At 37.6% G+C, this 21,207-nt stretch overlaps 1 protein-coding gene across 2 annotated transcripts in view; it reads left to right on the forward strand.

Moving 5' to 3' along the window:
* Window positions 1–21,207, forward strand: part of CASK (calcium/calmodulin dependent serine protein kinase) — a gene marked incomplete at its 5' end in the record, with an annotated part of 227,731 nt that overhangs the window by 53,936 nt on the left and 152,588 nt on the right. For both annotated transcript variants that reach the window (XM_082494540.1, XM_082494541.1), the window contains one exon: window positions 12,823–12,935. In XM_082494540.1, the coding sequence (XP_082350666.1) occupies window positions 12,823–12,935 (113 nt within the window). The remainder of the gene's footprint in view (window positions 1–12,822; window positions 12,936–21,207) is intronic.

A 21,207-nucleotide genomic window follows, 5' to 3' on the forward strand; every position in this document is an offset into this window, starting at 1 on the left:
ATAAAGCAGCCATTAATAATCTTAAAGTGGAAATTTAAAATAGAACCACAACGCAAGAGGTAGATGTGATGTAGGGAGCAGTAAGTTCACCTGAGGGTGTAATCTCATGAAGGAATTTTTGGCAGCAGTGGTGGCTGACATATCCCTATTCTTCTTTTATCATCTTGCTCTGTGTGCTATGCTATCGACAGCACTTGTAGTTGCAAGACAAACTGTGCACAGTGGAGCCAGCTATATGTGGATTTACCTAAGATTTACTCAGTATATGAGTTCTTTTTCTTCATTGCACGAGTGCATGTGTGCTATGTTAGTGCAGGCCCTACAGGTGGCTGTTGGACCGTATGAAAAATCATTGTGGTCTGAGAATAGATTCACTTTTAGCAGCCGTGCCGCTTAAGCATCTCCTGTGTCCTAGCCATTTGTTCCTGGGTTTGACTGTCTCAACACAGCTCTTTATGTAGCCATGCTTTAAGCGAAATTGAGCAACTGCTCTGGATGAAAAGTAAAGCAGTAAAAAAAAGCAGGAGAAGTGGTCTGTGCTGGATATTTGGGTCTTTTTTGTTTCTTCTTTGGTTTGGGTCAGTGTAACCATGCCAAAGCTGTTTCAGGACAACACAATAGCTAGAAGTGTTCCTGATTTGGCCAGTAGTGCTGCTGAAGAAATGTTGGTGAACCCACAGCCTGAGATGGAACAAGGGCTATTAACGTGAATGGGATAAACAAGTTCTCTGAATGGGAAAAGAGAAAAGTAACTATCATTGTCTCTAGCAGATGAGACTGAAGATACTCTACAACCTTTCTATATTCTTTTGGAGGCAAAGCTATTATTTCTAATATACTGTATTTTGTTCCTGTGATGGAAGTGCTCTTTTTTTTACACATTTGTTCATTCTTGTTGTTTTTCTTCTTACTGTTGAATGATTTCATACCTAATGTAGTTTTATGTTTTTTTTCCCAGATTTCCTTCACTGCTTTGTGATTTTGTGCACTAGGTCCTTCTTCACAAAGAAGAGAAAGGGGCAAAAGATTTGGTCAGATATTAAAGGAGTCTGTTAGGAGAAGAGCATCGGTTTTTCTGAACACTTTTGAACTCTTGTTCTTGATTCAGCTGCTGGTGTGTTGTATTTTTGTGTGAAGTGTTAGAGTTAAAAATAAAATTTTGGGGATCTTGATTCCATGCTTTTATTGTAGTATTTCCAGTGGGTATTTATCAGTGAACAAAGCTCTCCTTATTTCTCCCTTCTCCTGCTCAAGAAGTAGGTTTTGTGCTTTGATTACCAGTCTTCCCCTGCCCTAAATCACTTCTTGAGTGAGATAGAGATTCTCACCTACCTTAAGGTGAATCAGAGAGAGGGGAGAATCCTATTTGTCATTGCTTTCTCGAGTTCTTTACTGGTGAGGGGGCAGGATATTTCATCTCAGTTTAACCAATTTTTATTCTTCATTCTCATTTTATTCTTCACAGCTGGTGAAGGGACCAACTAGGGGAAGTGCCCTACTGGACCTACTGTTTGTTAACAGAGAAGGTCTTGTGGGGGATGTAAAGGTTGGAGGTCGCCTTGGGCAGAGTGATCACAAAATGATAGAATTTTCAATTCTTGATCAAGTAAGGCAGGGAGCCAGCAGAACTGCCACCTTGGATTTCCAAAGGACGGCAGACTTTAGCCTGTTTAGGAGCATGGTCGAGAGTGTCCCTTGGGAGGCAGTTTTGAAGAGCAAAGGTGCCCAGAAGGCTGGGCATACTTCAAGCAGGTGCTCTTAAAAGCGCAGGAGAAGGCCGTCCCCTTGTCTTGAAAAACGAGCAGACGGGGAAGACGACCAGCCTGGCTAAACAGAGAACTTTGGCTGGACCTCAGGAAAAAAAGGAAAGTTTACATTCTCTGGAAAAGGGGGTTGGCAACTTATGAGGACTATCAAGATATAACAAAGCTATGTAGGGGGAAAATGAGAAGGGCCAAAGCTCAATCAGAACTCGGCTTGGCCACTGCAGTTAAAGACAATAAGAAGAGATTCTTTGAGTATATCAATAGAAAAAGGAAGACTAGGGAAAATGTAGGCCCACTGGTGAATGAGACGGGTGCCCTAGTGGTGGAAGACACAGAGAAGGCAGAGTTACTGAATGCCTTCTTTTCTTCGGTCTTCACTGCTAAAGCTGTCCCTCATGAATCCCATACTCTGAAGGCAAAGGGGAAGGTCTGGAGAGAGGAAGATTTTCCCTCAGTTGAGGAGGACCGGGTCAGAGACCACTTGGCCAAGCTGGACATTCATAAGTCTATGAGCCCTGATGGCATGCATCCGCGAGTGCTGAGAGAGCTGGCGGATGTTATTGCTAGACCACTCTCCATCGTCTTTGAACGGTCATGGAGAACAGGAGAGGTGCCTGAGGACTGGAGGAAGGCTGACATCACTCCGATCTTCAAAAAAGGCAAGAAGGAGGACCCAGGGAACTACAGAGTCTAGTTGGAGGCCTGTAACCAGTGGTGTCCCCCAGGGGTCAATACTTGGTCCAGTTTTGTTTAATATATTCATTAATGACCTGGATGAGGGGACAGAGGGTATCCTCAGCAAGTTTGCTGATGATACCAAACTGAGTGGGGTGGCTGACACCCCAGAGGGCCGTGCTGCCATCCAGCGTGACCTGGACAGGCTGGAGAGCTGGGCAGAGAAGAACCTAATGAGGTTTAACAAAAGCAAGTGCAAGGTCCTGCACCTGGGGAGGAAGAATGCTAGGCACCAGTATAGGTTAGGGGCGGACCTGCTGGGAAGTAGCTCTGAGGAGAAGGATCTGGGGGTAGTGGTAGACAGTAAATTATCCATGGCCCAGCAATGTGCCCTTGTTGCCAAAAAGGCCAATGGAATCCTGGGCTGCATAGGGTGTGGCCAGTAGGTCGAGGGAGGTCATTCTCCCCTTCTACTCTGCACTGGTGAGGCCACAACTGGAATACTGTGTCCAGTTTTGGGCTCCCCAGTTCAAGAGGGACAGGGAACTGCTGGAGCGAGTCCAGCGAAGGGCAACTAAAATGATTAAGGGATTGGAGCATCTGCCTTATGAGGAAAGGCTGAGAGAGCTGGGACTCTTTAGCCTGGAGAAGAGAAGGCTGAGGGGAGACCTTATTATGGCGTACAAGTATCTCAAGGGTGGGTTGAAGGAGGTTGGAGCCAGGCTCTTTTCAATGGTTCCCTGAGTAATGTGCTCTAGGCAATCCTGCTTTAGCAGGGGAGTTGGACTAGATGATCTCTAGAGGTTCCTTCCAACTCTGAAAATTCTGTGAAATTCTGTGAAATTCTCACCAGCGTTTAAAAAACAGCAGCATTTTCTGAGACCTTTATAATTATTTACATCTCAGTTAAGAAAATGTCTCATAACTTACCTGTGTATGCTTAGTACATACATGCCTTAGAAATATTTTTTTGTTCATGCTTTCATCCATCTGGAAATGGGGCACGTGATCAGTCACTTTGTTGAAGACTAAGGCTGCTATCATAGCATTTTAGACCTACGTACTGATTCAGAAAAGTGAAAGTGGTATCCAAGGTCTAAACTTGCAGCAAAAGCAAATTAGTAGTGAATCATTGGAAACAGATTATCAAGCAAGAAATGAATTAAAACATGAATCTGTAAAGCCAGAAGTCCGAACTCTTTAAGAAGGCTGTTAGGAGTTACTTGAATTTGAGTTCTTGACCTCTCTCTTGCAAATAACCTTTAATGAGGTGCAAAATAGGACGGAAAGGAAGATCTGAGGACAGTCTATTGAAAGAGCTGTTTTATGCCAATAACTATTGCTTCTGTTTAAAACAGTCATCATACTTTAGTATCATCCAAACATGAACTTGAAATGATGTACTGTAATCTTGCTCTAAAAACCCTTCAATCTTCTGTATGTATCATGTTGCCTTTCTTGTGGAAGCATGCCCCTCGGAAAGCTGCCCCACAGCTAATGTCTGATCTTGTTCCAAAAAGCTTATAGGTCTTAACAAAGTACACTTAATATTCCTGCTGCCGCTGCGGCTTTCAGACCAACTCTTTTAAGACCATAAAACCTATTACTACAATAATTATTGAAAGCAGAATTTGCTTGTCTTTATGCGGAGGTGAATAATTATTTGTAAAGGGTTGTTTTCAGGGAGTGAGGTAGTTTCTGCTGTTTTTCTTTAAAAAAAAAAAAAAGTAACGTAGTAGTATCATTTTTGATAGCAACAAGAGTAGATGTTCTGACAAAAATCATTATCCATGTCCCTTTAGAGGTCCCCACCAGCCTTAATTGTTTCATGTGTCTATGAATAAAATGGGAGAATTTACAAGGATAAGGTCAGTGCTAACTAATAATTATGGAATTCTGAAAATGAAGGACGTTACAGTATATGTGAACATAAAAATATTTTCTGAGTAGCTTGCATGTGAAGAATGTTGTTTGTGACTGGTGCTGAAATTTTTATTTGATGGTAGTGGAATAGAGAATGGCTAACTGGGGAGGTCCCAATGGACTGGAGGGTGACAAATGTAACACCCATCTATAAGAAAGGCAAAAAGGAGGATCCAGGTAACTATAGACCTGTCAGTCTAACCTCAATACCAGGGAAGGTCATGGAGCAGGTCATCTTGAGTGCCATCAAAACCCACATAATGGGCAACCAGGGGATCAGGCCTAGTCAGCATGGGTTTATGGAAGGCAGGTCCTGCCAGACGAACCTGATCTCCTTCTATGACAAGATAACCAGAATATTGGATGAGGGAAAGGCTGTTGATATTGTATACCTGGACTTTCGAAAAGCATTTGAAACTGTCCCCCATACAATTCTTGTGGAAAAACTGGCTTTGCACAGCCTGGATGAGCATGCGATCCGCTGGATCAAGCACTGGCTGACTGGAAGGTCCCAAAGAGTGGTGCTCAATGGATTTAAATCCAGCTGGTGGCCGGTCACAAGTGGTGTGCCTCAGGGCTCAGTGTTGGGACCATTTCTGTTCAACATCTTTATTGATGATCTTGATAAGGACATAGGGTGTATCATCAGCAATTTGCAGATGACACCAAGTTAAGCAGGAGTGTTGATTCCCAGGAGGATAGGGAAGCTCTACAGAGAGACTTAGATTGGATCACTGGGCCAACATCAATCGTATGAGCTTCAACAAGGGCAAGTGCCAGGTTCTGCACTTGGGCCACAATAACCCCATGCAGCGCTACAGGCTTGGGGAAGTGTGGCTGAAGAGCTGCCTGGCAGAAAGAGACCTGGGGGTTCTAATTGACAAGTGGCTGAATATGAGCCGGCAGTGTGCCCAGGTGGCCAAGAAAGCCAATGGCATCCTGGCTTGTATTAGAAATAGCGTGGCCAGCAGAAGTAGGGAGGTGATTGTGCCCCTGTACTCAGCACTGGTGAGGCCACACCTTGAGTATTGTGTCCAGTTTCGGGCACTTCAATACAAGAGAGATATCGAGGTGCTGGAGCAAGTGCAGAGGAGGGCAACGAACCTGATGAAGGGCCTAGCAAACAAATCATGTGAAGAGCGGTTGAAGGAGCTGGGACTGTTTAGCTTGAGGAGGAGGAGGCTGAGAGGAGACCTCATCACTCTCTACAACTATTTGAAAGGACACTGTAGAGAGGTTGGTGCTGGTCTCTTCTCACAGGTAATTAATGACAGAACCAGAGGGAATGGCTTCAAGCTCCACCAGGGTAGATTTAGACTGAACATTAGGAAAGAATTTTTCACAGAAAGAGTGGTCGGGCATTGGAATAGACTGCCCAGGGAGGTGGTTGAGTCCCCATCCCTGGATGTGTTTAAGAGACGTTTAGATGTGGTGTTGGGGGATATGGTGTAGGGGAGAACTTTGTAGAGTAGGGTAGATGGTTGGACTCGATGATCCCAAGGGTCTCTTCCAACCTAGACAATTCTATGATTCTATGAATGCAGCGAGCCTCTTATCTCAACGTTCTTTCTTTCCAATCCCCTCAATATCCCAGCCAGTCAATGTAAATAAAGCGTTGTTTACAAACTACTGCTACATTAATGATATTTTTACATATCAGCATCTGTTTATAGTATATGTATGCCTAAGAAATTTGGTACATAGATACCTAATATATTAAAATGTAGAATGACTGATAAAATCATTGTTGCTTTTTTGCTTGGTAAGAAGAAAAATCAGGCCACAAACTTACCATTTCTGTTGATAGGGGTTACAGATCAGTTAAGGATAGCTTATCCCCCTTGCAGGTTGGAGAAAGAAAAGACAGGGTAGCAGAAGAGATCTCTTTCTGCCAGTGTTCTGCTTTTATGGTGACAAAAACAATCTTCTGAAAAGAAAATCTTAAAATTCAAAGCAAATATTTTTTCAGTATGTCACATAATTTTGAAGCATACCCTAAGGTTTTCTTGAGGAGTGTTTTGCTTTCACAAGCACTGGAGTGACTATTCCTATAGTTTCATATGGAAGAAAAGAAATGGTTAAGGAAAAATAAGGGGAAAACGGTTTGGAAGCTCCTTCTGTCTGCTGTCTCTTTTTCTGTGGGGTAGCTTTGCCAACGTTTTGGTGCTGAAAATAATTGTGTGGTGGTCTTTTCAATTTTCATTTCCTCCCTTTCTGTGTCAGATAAGGCTTTGAGGAGGGCTGAAAAAATGGGTTCTAATGATACTGCAATGAGGGGAATACTGCCGGAAGGGCAGTAGGTTGGAAGGAGGACCATGACTGGGTTTCTGGTCCACACTATCAGCCACTCCTATCTGGAGTTGCACTGAGCTCAGTCTTTCTACTGTAGAGTGATAAGGTCACTCTGGATGTCTAATTAGCTCCGATAGTGCACACTACATTGATATGACTATACTTTTTGTAGCATGTTTCCCCACCCTAACCCCCTCATCAGGTATTTCTACATTGAAAAACTGACGTTTAAGTTACTCTATTTTTTTTTGACAAGTATTTTCCCTGAAGTTTTTCTCCCTGTGTATAAGAGCTTGCTTAAGCCTTTAAAATAGATCGTAGTTGAGTATTTTTAAACTGTAACAATAATTTCTCGTAAATCGTGCTTTATCACTCAGCTAATATTTTTACATTCTTTAAATGCTATTATTTAAAAATACCTGTCATTTCAAAATCTTTTCTTGACTTTTATTTTACTGGTTTTAAATGACTTGTTTCAAAACGTACCACTTTACTCAGTAGCCCTTCTCCAGTTATTTCATTATTTACAATATCATTAGAAAAGAAAATCTACATTGTACTAAAATATTATGTAAGCACTGTGATTCAGTAGTTTCAAAGGTGTTCAAGTGATCATGTCTCAAAAATGATCATGTAAGTGAAGGAAGACTTGTGAGTTGGGGCTTTTTTCCTACTTTAGAACCACAGCTTCGGTACTCTGTATATTCTTTTTTTTCTGTTGGATTAATATTAGAAAGTATGTATTCATATTGGGCTGAGATCCAGTGAACCGCTGTCTTGTGCTTTGTTCTTTGTATGTTTCGTCCTAAAGCTGAGTTAAAATACAGACTTGGTTTTGAAGATGTGAACTGTTGAAGCATACCTGTGATAGAAATATTGCTGCTGGGGAGATCAGTTTTGTGACTCATACTGGGATATCTAATTTTCTAAGAAAGTATCAAATCTTCAACCCAAATGTTCTTCTGTGCCACAGTCGTCACAATGTAGTATTTTAATTTTTCTTTTGAGACTGAAAAAAAGAATGTCTACCCAACATTGCCAGTGCTGGCTGTTTAAATGTGGATGCCTCCTCTTATTCACAGAGAGGTTCAATGACTGTTTTAAGCTCCAGTTCCATGTGCAAATGAGCTGATATAGTGACTAACTGCAGGTTTAATTAATCTTGGAAATAGTTTATTTTCAAAAGAGGTTCACTTAAATCAAAGGGAAAATTAAAGAACAAGTATATATTATAAATTACATGGATGAGTGGAGAGGGAAAGAGATCTATCTCTCTAAAATGTGGTTGTAATTTGCTTTCTTTCCAACAATTTTGTCAATTTGGATACAGTTGTTTTGGAAATATTAACCACATTAGTACAAAGCAGTGTTGTCTGCTGCTTAGGTAAGCAAATGCATAGCTTTAAAAAAAAAATAAATCTTGGTATGTATGTCTTTTCTTATGTGACTTTATCTGTATACATTTATAGTATCTTAATGCAACAAACTGGCAAAGTACATTTTCGGAAACATTGATCTTCCATTTAAAATGTTGACTGAAGGTAACTTTAAGAACTGTATTGCATGTTTCAAGTTTTTAATAGTTAAGCCGTGTTAAATAAGGAGACGGATTCTAAGGCTTTTTACTTATAAAGGGAGTTCATTTTTAAAGGAGCACTCTGTTCATTGGAAGAGATGTTGTTCACTGTTGTTGGTTTTACTGACAAAATGTTCAACTTGTGTTTCTTTGTTTTTTTTTTTTTTAACTTAAATTAATGAAACTGAATTTGAAAGCCAAAATGCATTTGTTTATATTAAGTTCCTCAAAAAACTGTGACTCACTTGGGATAGATGTTGACCAAATTATTGGTGATGTGATATGTAAATTACTTGAAATCTCAAGTTCTGGGGTTCTGAAGCATAGGGGGTTCAGAAAGCATCTTTATATCATCCATCAGTAGAAACTTCATTCCCACAGGTCAGCTCAGTTCATTCAGGACATGGGAAGGGAACAGCCAGTTCCAGTAACTGGTTTCAAGTATTTGTGTTTGTTAGTAATCAACAAGATATATTTTAATCACAACCAGTTCTCATTCTTGCACACCAACATGGATTGGAGGAAAGGGGAGAGGAAGCAGATCAGATAGGTAAACCAACAAGATTCTAGTATAAAAAAATAAAGTTTGCAAAATATCAGCTTACGATCTTTATCCTTGAAGTCCTAATGACATACATTAAATAAAATAATTTAAAGTGAAGGAGATGATAAAAACAGCTTTGATGGTCTCAAATTTTTAGTTTTTTATTCTATTTTAGGTGTTGTACTCCCGAAGGAGAGAGTAATTAATAATTTATTTTCTTCAAGTTTGTGTCTAGCTGATATAAAATTAACTGGTTTGTGCTAACAGTAAAGGTAATGAACAGAAAATGGTTTCACTAGGGTTAAGGTTACATCAGGACCTGCCCCACCTACTTGAAATTTTGGAAGCATGAAAAGAACTGGTTATGAGGCATTTCTTCAGCATTCCTATCCACTTTTTAATGGCCTACATATAGTCAATAACCTCCTTAATAATGTATTGTGATACTTTGGTTTCCAGCTGTAGTAGACAGCAAAAATTGTCATGCATCCCAACTTCAGTTTAAGAAAATACATTTTGCTTTTTGGTATACATTGCAGGTGGGACTCAAAGTATTGCAGGTGTTTGAATGTGCTGTTGCCAGTGTTGACAAAATACCAGTGAAAAAATCATCTGTCCTTACTACTTGCGTATTTTAATGATTCTCATACGTTGAGCTAGTGTAGTCTGTTGTGTGCATGCTAACTGCAGTGAAAGATTTTGGAAGCTTATCGGGAGGCAGAAGAATGGGTCTGAAGCCAAAGATTTGCATATCTCAACGGGTATGTGTTAAGGGTAGCCCAGAGAGAAATGAAATACAAAACACATTACATTATAATTTTAGTTTGTATGACTGTTACAAGATAAAGTCTTATTACGCAACTTAGTTCCTCTGTTTTAAGAAATAAACGACTAAGTAGTCTGATCTATCTATAACAGTTTTGATGATCTGTATTTAGAGTTACGGTTATTCCTCCCTCTATCTGCATCATGTCTGTATTTTAGATCTGTATGATTTGAGCTGCAGGGTTAGTAAAGTAAGCTATAGAAGTTGTCATTTAATGAGGACGTGATATGTGTTTCCCCCGTGCCAGACAAAACTGTTGAATAGTTCCTTGTCTTGGTTGAGAGGTGAAATAGTGTAGTCCTTTTCCTGACTGAGAAGAGTATGATTTTAGTGCTGGTACTGAGGGTGGCCTGACAGACGTTTGTTACTTAACTTCCAAATAAAGTTTGAAACTACTGTGTTAGGAAGCACAGACTTTTGTTTTCTGACAGATTAGAGAGTATCACTGTGGACTATTACAACTTTATTTGTAAAATTGCTGTATTTCATTGCAGCTATGAGGAAAAAGTCAAAAAGCTTGCTGCAACCATAACTTATATGGCCATAAAGGGTGAGACTGTACAGACGATGTCTCTTGTACTCTCTCTGTTGCAGAACTGAGTAAAATGCTTAATGCTTAAAATGCTTTTTTGTCCAAGACTTAATATGTAGGAAGCAAATCTTTCCAGTCAGGGTTCTAAAATGTTAAAACATAATGGAAAGAAAAAATAAGTCATGGTTACGAGAGAGAAAAGTAGGCATGACCACAAGCCTGATCCCCCTTGGAGCTGCAGTTTCTATGCTCCTTTTTGATTTATGAATCCCCTGACTATCTCTCCTTGGCTGCTCAAAGTATGTACACATATTCAGATGGATGGACAAGATCTCTAGCCCAGACTTGAGGACACCAGGAAATCTAGAAGTAGCTTGGTCAACACCAAGAAATATTTAAATTCGTAGAGTTTAAGTCAATGAACTCAAGTCAGGGGTCTGCCTATAGGTAAGGATATGGTCTTGTCAGGCATCTCTACACTCTAGTGATCTACCATTCTGTATCAGATTAGGTTAAAAGCATTGTTTAATGTCTTCAGAAAGGCTTTGTGTGGGGAAAAAACAATGGGAATGAAAAAAGATAATTTTAATGAAATAAATTTAGTTTCTAGTAACTTATGGCATTTATGAATAAAAACAAGTATTGCCAATGTTATTCCAGAGCTGTGGTTTAGATTTTGAAATGTTTTTAAATTACCATAATTTAAATGTGTTTATACTATTTTAAAGCAATTTTACTTTGACAGATACTAAAACAGTAAGCAGAGACTTGGGATGAGAAGGTGACACTGATCTACATAAAATGAGACTTCTTAATAAAAGATTGCTTTTTGAAAAAGGGGTGGGGGGAAGGGTTCCAAGTCAATAGCTGTAGTCCTTGAGATGCCAAATGAAGTCAGTTGAGCCTTTTGCATTTACAGATATAAGTGGATCTCTATGTATTAGAATCTTAAGTGAACATCTTTTTTACCAACAGTTACCACATGTAATTTTTAAGACCAGATACTGAATAATACTGGGGTGTGGGATTCAGAGGAGAAAACAGTCATCAATATGGGGGATTTGATTATATGTTAAGAGCAAGGAAAGTGGGGGAAAAAAAAACAGATGTTTTCTTGTATAGTTAGTTCTGTTTGAGCACATCAGCATAATTCACAAGTATATAGTTGTGCTAATAAATATTTTCCTTCTTTGTGAATGTTTAGATTGTGATTCATTGACTGGTTTTGGTATTCATGTTCTGTGTCAGAAACGATCCTATCTCAAAAAATCTTTGCAAATTTGTTGTTTAAAGAGTAGAAAAATCGGATTTTTAGCTAAGGGAGTGCAGGTTCGGTAGTGTGATTAATTACATTATTTGAATCATCTGGTAGGTAAAGGAATAGCAAAAGCCAGTTATAAAGGTTTGTCCTCAGAGGGACACTTCTCCCTTTTCAGGGAACTTTTTATTTTGAGAATTGTGTTACTTTGTCATCTCATTGCTCAGAAGCCTGTAATCTGACTTCCAGTTCACTTCTTGAATCTAAGAAGTTGTCTTTTAAGCTATATTTAAGCATTTATTTCATTCAGCAGGTACATGTTCACTCAATGGATGAACTTCTGAGCAAAGGCTTTTTCCATCTTTTCATCTTTTTGAGAAGACTTTAGAATGGGTTTCTTTAGAACTATCATGTCAGTCATTAAATAAGTACCACTAAAAAAGGATTGATTTGCCACAACTTTTGCAGTCTTGAAACAATCCTATTCTCTTTTCATAACCTATTGATTTTTCATGTCTGAAAGCTTGACCTTCCATAATTATCTGATTGTATTTTTTGTTCTTGACATTGGATAGCAGATTCTGTGTTTTAAGGCAAGGCGCCAAGAACTTAAATCTTCTACTAAAAGAAGCTTCGAAAAATGCATATTGTTAGTGATGGTTTTTAAAAGGTTGCCATTGTTCTAACTCGAGTTTTGGCAAACGTAATTTCAATTGTGAAAAATAACCAGCTTTTTATTAGTGAGTGCAATGCTAACATCTGTTTGAACTAATTTTAATAAATTTTTTTATCTGTAACTTTTGAGGGGGTTCTTTAAGTGCCATAGATGAGAGAAAATTATAAGCTTTTGTGGAATTTTGAAGTATTGTAATGGAGGTTGTTTATATCTAGTGGTGTCAAATAAGCTCAAAATAAACCTCGTTTCTGTAAGATCGAGAAACAAATAAAACCAAACAGCATGACTTAAAAATTCCGTTACTTGTATTGTTTTGAAGGAATATCCTTTCAGTTGTTTCAAACAGTAATTTCTAAACTCTAGCTTAGGACTGAAAGCAAGAAGGTGTTTCTCGCCTCTTTTTTTTTTTTTTCCCTATTTGGATTATGCATCAAAATAAAGTCCACTTAAAATTTAATAATAACGTCAGTATATTACACAAGGTTTCTGAGAGTATAGCCTTTCTAAAGTGGCAGGGCAAGAGAATATGTCTTTAATATAGGAAAATACAAAACTCATTTGGTGTTCTTTAGTCTGTAGTTAAAATTATTAATTTTACATTTAATGGGCAGCAAGGATGAGAGGTGTAAGTTTCTGTTGTAAATACTACACTTGAATGTTGAAATCTAAACTTTGTTTAGAAATAATGGAATTGTAGCTCAACACATAAAAGAGAATGGGATATTTATTGCTGTTTTCTATGTGTGTCTTTCAGGGGTCCGTTCAGTGTTGTGCGGCGATGTATCAACAGGGAAACAGGGCAACAGTTTGCTGTAAAGATTGTCGATGTAGCAAAATTCACTTCAAGTCCTGGATTAAGCACGGAAGGTAAGGATGAACAATTAAGCAAATTTTAAGCAGACAAGTTTTTTGATTTGTCAGCCTTTTCTGTGTTTGCTTGCTTTGTAAGGTCCATTCTGTTTTGTATTATTTTAGAAGTTTTAAAGCAAAGTCATATCTCCATTTAACTTGATTTAAATTAGGGCATACATTTCTAATCTTTAGTAGTTTCTACAGCTATTCAGTTGTGATAATACATATTAGAAGCAATAGTAGATCTATGCTAACTCTAAGCCATTGCACTTTCTGTTTGGATATTTAAATTTTTTTAAAGAAAGTGAATTTCTTAGAGAAAAAATAGTTCAGAATCAAAAAAGCATACAAAGGAAGTAAAGTAAGAAGACATCAATTTTAGTTTTACTAGTCTGGATTTAGCAAGTAATTTGCTACAAAATGGGTGAAAACTTGAGATTAAAGTGTGTGAAATTATGTGAAGAACTGTATACATTTTTCATATAGTCGGGATTTTAAAACAATGCTGCAGAACTGCTACAGCGTCTGTATCTCTTAACATTTCCTGGTTTAGGGTAAAACAATACTTATTTTCTAAGTTGAATATGGAACTCGTGTGTGCATAAGGTGCTTCTTTCACACAATTTGACAACAAACATTGTAACTGAATCACAATCACTGTGTATTTCACGTCCAGTATATTTTTGCTGGAGGTCATAGTCTTTTGAACTGTAATGTTTTTTGGGGGTTCCAGTTGTGCCATCTAAGTTCTTATGAACCCAACTTCAGCAGCAAAAAAGGGTCAATGATATTTTTGGTAATTATAACAAACAGTATTAAGCCTTAATGAGTAGTTTGATTAACAAGGTAAATCTCAGGTCTTGCTTCAGACTTTACCAAACATTTTCATTTAAATCTGGTAATGCCATAGTTAGTTTCTTTTTCCTAGTCCTTCAACAAAGTATAAGCCACACTTTCCATAGTATTCAGCTTGTATATAGTCACATTATGCTTTTAGCAGGTTATAGCTAAACCATCACATTTTGAGCTAGCGTATTTTTGCTAAAATGATTTGGTATCTTTGAAAGAAGTTCTGTCTGTATTCTAGTCTTTTTCTAAGCCTTATCTTAACGACTGATGCTAGGACACATTTCTTCCTTTAGCGGAGTACTGCTTTCCTCACTCCATGACAATAAAGTTCAACCTTTTGGGGCCATGAAGAAAATGCTAAAAGAGAGAAATAATAACTAAAGGAACAGGGACACATCAGGAGGTAAAGAGAAGCCAACAGGAATTATAGGTTTACTTTAAAAAAAAAAAAAAAAAAAAAAAAAAAAAAAAGAGGGATAGCTGTTGATAGTTTGCATTTGCTACCTGGGTCTAAAGAAAAGGCTTGAGAGTCTACTAAGAAATTTGGGGGGTTTTTATTCCACTTGTGTTATATTGATGTATTTAGAATTCAAGCTGGCAGGCCATTGAGTTAACAGATCATACACACTTCCTAGGTTTAGTGGAATTTTGGGGTTTATTGTGGTTTTGGTGTGGGTTGGATTTTTTTGTTCTTTGTCGGTATTGGTTTGGGTTTTTTTTAAGGTTTTGAATTGCTATGTGTTAGATTTATAATATTAAGTCACATAAGTCATATAAGTGAATGGGGAGCAAGTCCTTAATACATAAGATTCAGAGGCTGTTTTTCCCAAACTATTTCCAACTTGTGTAGTCTTTATTTTGTTTTTCCTCTGTGGATTTTTTGATTGTGTTTTGGGTTTGGGTTTGTTGGTTGGGTTTTTTTTTTTTGTGGACCTCTCCTCTATCCAGGTTTTAGGTTTGTTTTTTCCTAAGATTTTCTTCTTTTTTTTTTTTTTTTTTTTTTTTTGTTTGGCTTATTTCTGATACAGCATTCCTTAAACGTATCAGTGGGGAGCTGTGATAGAATCACAGAATCATGGTGGTAGTTGCATAAAATAAGTATTAGATAACTTACCTGGGAGGAAGCTGTGTTTATAAATTGTGTTAAAGTATAAGCTGGAATGGAACAGTAAGATTAATCCTTAGGAACATTCTTTACCTCAAAATTTTGCCCTCTGCAAGACCATTTTGGTCTTGAAGTTTGTCTTTGTACACCTTTCCACTTCCAGTCTTTCTCTGGAGCACGGGAGAGGGAGAACAGGACATTCTGTACATGAGGGAGCTCATGACAATTCCTTCCATTAATTTCACATACACATAGAGTGCTGAGAGGTAAAGGGCTCAGTATGCCTCCATGCATACTGATCAAATCCAAAAAGTCTCTGTTCTTGAGTGCTTTTGCATAAGTACCCACGTGGGATGAAATGTGTTTATGGGTAAGAACTTCATCATTACATTTGTCAGCAGCGTACTCTTGTGGAATGGCAGCCAACTGCTTAGTAGACTGTTGCAAAAGTGTAGTCAGCAAGTCAAAGGAAGTGATTATTCTTTCTGTTCATCCCCTGTGATACCACATCTGGAGCACTGTGGCAGTCTTGGTTTCCCCAGTACAACAAAAACAATGATGTACTGGTATGTGTTCAACAGAGGTGGACTAAGAGAACTGGGTTTTTCTAGCCTTAAGAAGAGAAGCTAAGGGGAGATTTAGTGCTGTCTTCAACTACTTAATAGAAGGGTATAGAGCAGATGGAGCCAAACTCTTCATATATGTGCACAGTGTAAAGGTAAGAGGCCATGCGGACAAGTTGCAACATAGAAACTTCCAATTAGAGACAAGGAAAAAAAAAAATCACCTTGTGAGTGGTTAAACTCTGCTACAGGTTGCACAGATCGATTGTGGGAGAGTATCCTCATAGATGCTCAGAACTGGGCTGCATGGGGCCCAGAGCTGCCTGATCTACTTGGACCTGCGTTGTGCAAGTTTGGACTAGATGACCTCCAGAGGTTCTTTCCAACCTACATGATTCTGTGATTTTGTGGTATTAGTATCAACAGTCTACATGTAATCTGTGGGGCAATATAGTTTTAATACTATTCAGGGAGAAAATTTAGGTCTAACAGTACTTTGCTTAAAAAAATAGTTAAATTAACTGTGTTTCATACAATGTGTCAATTTAAACCTGGTTTTGACACAACGTTTCAATTCTTTAACTTGTGAGGTGGTTGGGCATGGAATGTTTTAAAAGGACTATTTGCTAGTCTAAACAATCCATTAAAAAAAAATGATTATACTGATTTCTTATCACAATGTTATCTGCCTTACCACAGTAACAAAAGCAATCAAGCTTGATAAATTGATACTTCTCTAGGCTAATCTGTGTTTATCAATTGGTACTATCTTGATCATTCTTGGAGTTTGATAGAGAAGCTACTAGCTTGTGAGGCAAATTTTTATCTAGTATAGCATTATTTTCATAAGGCTGCTCAATCCATGGACATCTCAAGTGATTTTTACGTCTGTGTGCATCTCTGCAGTGGTTTGATAATAGGGAAAAAAAATTAATTCTATATAACGATGCCTGACAGCTAACAAATGTAATTTAGGATAAATTCTATTGGATTTAAGTATTAGTATTCATGGTCTTGCATACTGTCTGTCATCGGTCTCTGTAGTGTTGTAATTCAACCATATTAATAAAGTATATTGACACCTTGTCAGTGTTCAAGTGTCCACATGATCTGCTGGATTAATGTTGGCTACTTTACATGATGACAGATTCTACTACAGTTCACTATACTTTCATGTCACAAAGATACAAACAAATTAAAAATATACATAAGAAAATTGAAGCTTGAATATTTTTAGATGTAAAAGAGACTATTTTGTACAGTTTAACTTAGAGGATTCATGATGCTCTCAGAAGCTAGTTTACTCATTGAAGTCTAATAAAAATATCAGTCTAAATAAATTTATTTTCCAATACAGCTCTTACTTGCTATACTCCAGAACTTTTGGTATAGAAAAGTGTAAAAAGCGTGTTTCTTATTTCTGAATTTGTTACAGCTCACACCATGGTTACCTTTTACTGTCCCATTTCTTCTGCTGCTCTCTTCCACATCCCATGCATTTTCTTTTTCTTTTCTTTTTCTCTGTGTGGTTTGCATATCTCGCTTTTAGTTAGCTGTTCTAACACCAAATATCTGTAAGTGCAAACGCTATTTCTAAGGAAGGGAATGGTAATCAGTTCCTTACTACTTAGTAAAAGTCAATATGTTATTTGTGTGTCTTTTCTTGGTGTCAGATTGTTCTCTTGTAAAATGCTGAGTGTTTTTTTTAAGCAGTTTAAAGGGCAGTGTACTGTGCTTACAATGCATGTCTCTTTGAAGTTGTTTTTCAAGATTTAATTCACTGTATATTCAATTCAGTTGTCTGTAATTAATTTTCATAGAAATGTCCTCACAGAGAAAGTGATTACTATTACTTCCACAACCTTCTAATAGGCTAGACCTTATTTATTAGACTGATATATGCATACACAGGTTTGTATGCATACAAGCCACTGTGAAGCTGAATAGATAAGCTGATAAGGAAAGATTCAGGTTTCCTTCAGAACCCTGACTGGTTCTGCTGGAAGTGATCTATGAGGACAGTCTCTGCAAAATGTTTTGGCTGTGACAAAGAGCAAAATTATAGCTAAGAAAGAAGAGTTTTGAATATAGTTCTTGAACTACTTCTAGCACTGAGAAGGGCAAGATAATTGAACCAAACTGGTATTGCTGTGAATGTTCCGTTGTAGAAGAATTCCAAAAATATTTCATTGGGGGAAAAGAAAAATGTGAAAGTTGGCATCAGTTTGTTTTTTTTCTACAAAGGGCCCACAGATCTTTTCCCTGACATATTTTCAGGTTATGAATGAGTTTCTTACAGTTGAGACCATATTCGTAGTCTGCTTATTTCCTTAAATAGTTTACCCTCGTTGATTTTTTTTTTATTTTTTTATTTAGACTTGCATTTTTTAAATCGTTTTGTCAGTGCAGTTCATTTGAAAGGCTTTGTTTAACTCTGAGTAAAGATCCACGGCAGTGTCTTAACCTTTTGATATTGGAAGGCTGCAGTAAATCACAGCTTATTTTTTGCAAAGATGTGTGTAAGATTCTGTTCCTCCCTGTTTTTTCAAGAGGTTAAGCAAAAAAATGCAGTGTCAGTGTTGAACTCAACTCTTTGAGTAAAAAATATTACAAATCTGTATGTCATCAAATTTTATGATACTATACTATGTGTAGACTGGATTTGAAGAAAGAGCAAGTGACTCTTGGGCTTTGCCAACTTACCTGGAATTCCCGGTAGCTGTCAGTTCTGTGTTGTGCCATATTTCACAGATCAAGATACTTCCTTGTGTGTGGCATTATTTGGCTCACACTTGAGCTACTGGGGCTTCACAGTTTGAGGGATGCTAAAGAACTGGAGAGATTCCAGCAAAAGATCTAGCTGTTTTATAGTTCCGCCATAACTTTCATAAACAAAGTGTCATTAGAATTAAATACTCCTGTGCAGAAATATGAGAGATGGAACCAAGCTTTTTTCCCCAGAAGTAATTTCTGTAAGCGTGCTGTGTGTCTTTCGTGCTACTGGAAGTCAGTTAGTTCGCTGCAGAAATGGTGCGTGTGGTTTTTTGGTTGGAAATACAGAATTCAATCTTGGGCAACACTTCACCTAATATAAGTTGTTTAAAAGTGTAAAATACAGGGTTATATTTTAGGGGCCGGTTTTTGGTGCTGTTTCTAGCATGTGCCCAGATACATGCTTCTGGGAGTGGGATACTGTGTCACTGGTCAAATTATCATGGTTTTTACCTCTTTTGGAGTCCCACATAAAAATGTAATTGGTCCAGGGAAGCAAATATGAAGTTTTATAAGGAAATATGGCCTTTCATCTAGACCATAAGCAAAGAGTAATAAGGATCTACTATATGGTATTATTTTATTTCAAAAATATAAAATTTCTTGAAATTTGATGCAAGCATACTCACAGCAGTGTTGACATAATGCTTTCCCTTTCCATTTTCAGAAGAGAAAGCATAGCATGTGGATTTATTACACCCACTTAAAAACACATAAGAATATTTACCTAATTTTTATGAACTATTGCTTAAATAGTAAGAAAATCATTAAATTTTTATGTGTTGCAAGCAATTGGTTCTTTATTCCTCCTAATCAATCTCCAAAGCAAGGGCAGCTTTGTTTGCTGTATGACTTTAGTTCCTTGGCTTTAATATGTATCTGTTTTTACTGGATTTACTATAGTACTGAACACAAAATGGCTTTGGAAGAACACACCTCTTCTTCTGTGCTTCCCCCCCGCCCCCCCATTAATATTTTTAAATCTCTACTACTTGGCTACACATTGCTCTGATAACTTTGTTTATCTGTTGTTGGTTTAACCATAGTGCCAACATTTAAAAAGTGACTATTATATTTAGTAGCTGAAACCATTATGGACTAGTTACGCATTGCCAGATTAGGTAGGTCTTTACGTAGCGTTATCAGGAAACTGCTTTTGAGAGTGGTATCATGCATCTGAGCTTCAAGATTAGTCAACACATTTCCCACTTTTATTAATGTAAACAGTACCCCTTATAGGTTTCAAAATGTAATGGTATGACGTGTATTTGACTGTCATTTTAAGAATTGTTTATTCTAAGAATAGCATATTAGAGTATTAATTTAAAAATTGCTGTATCTTGAAATTCTTAGAACACATATAATAATGAAATAATTATGTAATTAGTGCTAAGCAGAATTTATACAGCAGGGTTATTGAGCCCTAGCAGAGATTGCCTAGAGAGGTTGTGGAGTTTCCACATTGGAGATACTCAAAAAATCATCACGACATGGTCCTGTGCAACGTGCTCTAAGTGGCCCTGCTTAAGCAGGGAGGTTGCACCAGATGACCTCCAGAGGTCCCTTCCAACCTCAACTATTCTGTGATCCTACAAAGGCAGCTTTATAACTTTGATGAGTGAATGGCTCTCCTGTGATGGGCCTGGGAGCAGCTGAGCAGGGTATTATTTGGGCTCCCCCTGCCCACACACCATTGTCTCCCTGTGCTCCTTTGTGGCTGTGCAGATGAGGTTTTATCACATAACCTAACAACGTTTTTCTTTTCTAAAACCCCAGTTTAATTATAGCTGCCTTCTTGCTTAAGATGGCAAGGTGTTTGTGAAAGAGCTTGAGAAAAGCAAGTTTGTTTGAAAAAGAAATCTAATTTGGAGGGGAAGCAAGGATATTCCTGCTTTGGTGTTCCTAAAGTGGTAAGCAATGCGTGGAGCTTTTACCAGTACAATAAGCCAAATGACAAAGGTGTGTTTAAATTTATGCAAAGAATCTGGAAATATGCTTTTTAAGAGGTTTATTCTGAGAACGCTCTCAAGTCTTCATTCTTAAACATTGTTTTCTTTAATCTCTTTATAAAATGCATGAGGTGTGTCCAACTTCTGTTCTGAAAAATGAAAACGCTTTCCAAAACACTTCTGTCTTTGTACACAGTCTGTACTCATCTAATGAAGCATGATTCTTGCCAAAAGTCCAGAAATAGGCTTCTAACTGTGCTTGTCATAATTCGGTCTGGTTACAAACACAGGGAAGATAATAAATATCAGCTGTATTTTCAAATATTTTCTGTTTGGATGCGAGCATGTGTTCTGTTCTGGTTTGTGCAATCAACAAAACTCAAGATTAATTGCAGCTGAGCTGCAATTTCCGTTAATTCATTGATCCAAAGAGAACTTTCTTTGACTCTTAAATGCTGGGCTTTGTTGTTTTGTGAATCTAAAAATATATGTCACTGTGATATTATAAATATAATCATTGTGCAATATCACTCTTCTAGAACTGCATTTCCTGTTGGAATTACAAATCTGTAGCCTGCCATAGTAGTAAGACATTGGCAAAAACTCAGTCTTCAGGTAGTGAGATTTTTTGCTTGGGATAGTTTACCTCCTGTGAAAACCTTGTCTAAAATCTTTCTTTTTCCGAAAGTGAGATATCATGGTTTGTGATGCATAGATTCCTATTATTTTGTACTCTCCTGAGTTTTCTGCTAAGTCAGATAGGTACTTCATGATCTCAGGTAATATTTCCTCAAATCAGCTACAAACATTCCACTTGGAGCTTTTCTGCATGTACTGATATTTTTACTGGATTATAGATGAACATGGTTTTGAGCTATAGGCAATGGAAATTTGCAAAACTGAAGATGTGTTAGCAAAACTTGATGGACCCCCTAAATAATAGGATGGGAGAAAAAGCAATAGCTTTGAAAATGGGGCCATATTTTTAATAAGTAATACATGTATGTCTGTATATTCATAATAATATCCATGTATATACATACAGAGTA

The sequence above is a fragment of the Vanellus vanellus genome (genome assembly GCF_965231255.1).
Source record: "Vanellus vanellus genome assembly, chromosome: 1".
Taxonomy (NCBI): Eukaryota; Metazoa; Chordata; class Aves; order Charadriiformes; family Charadriidae; genus Vanellus; species Vanellus vanellus.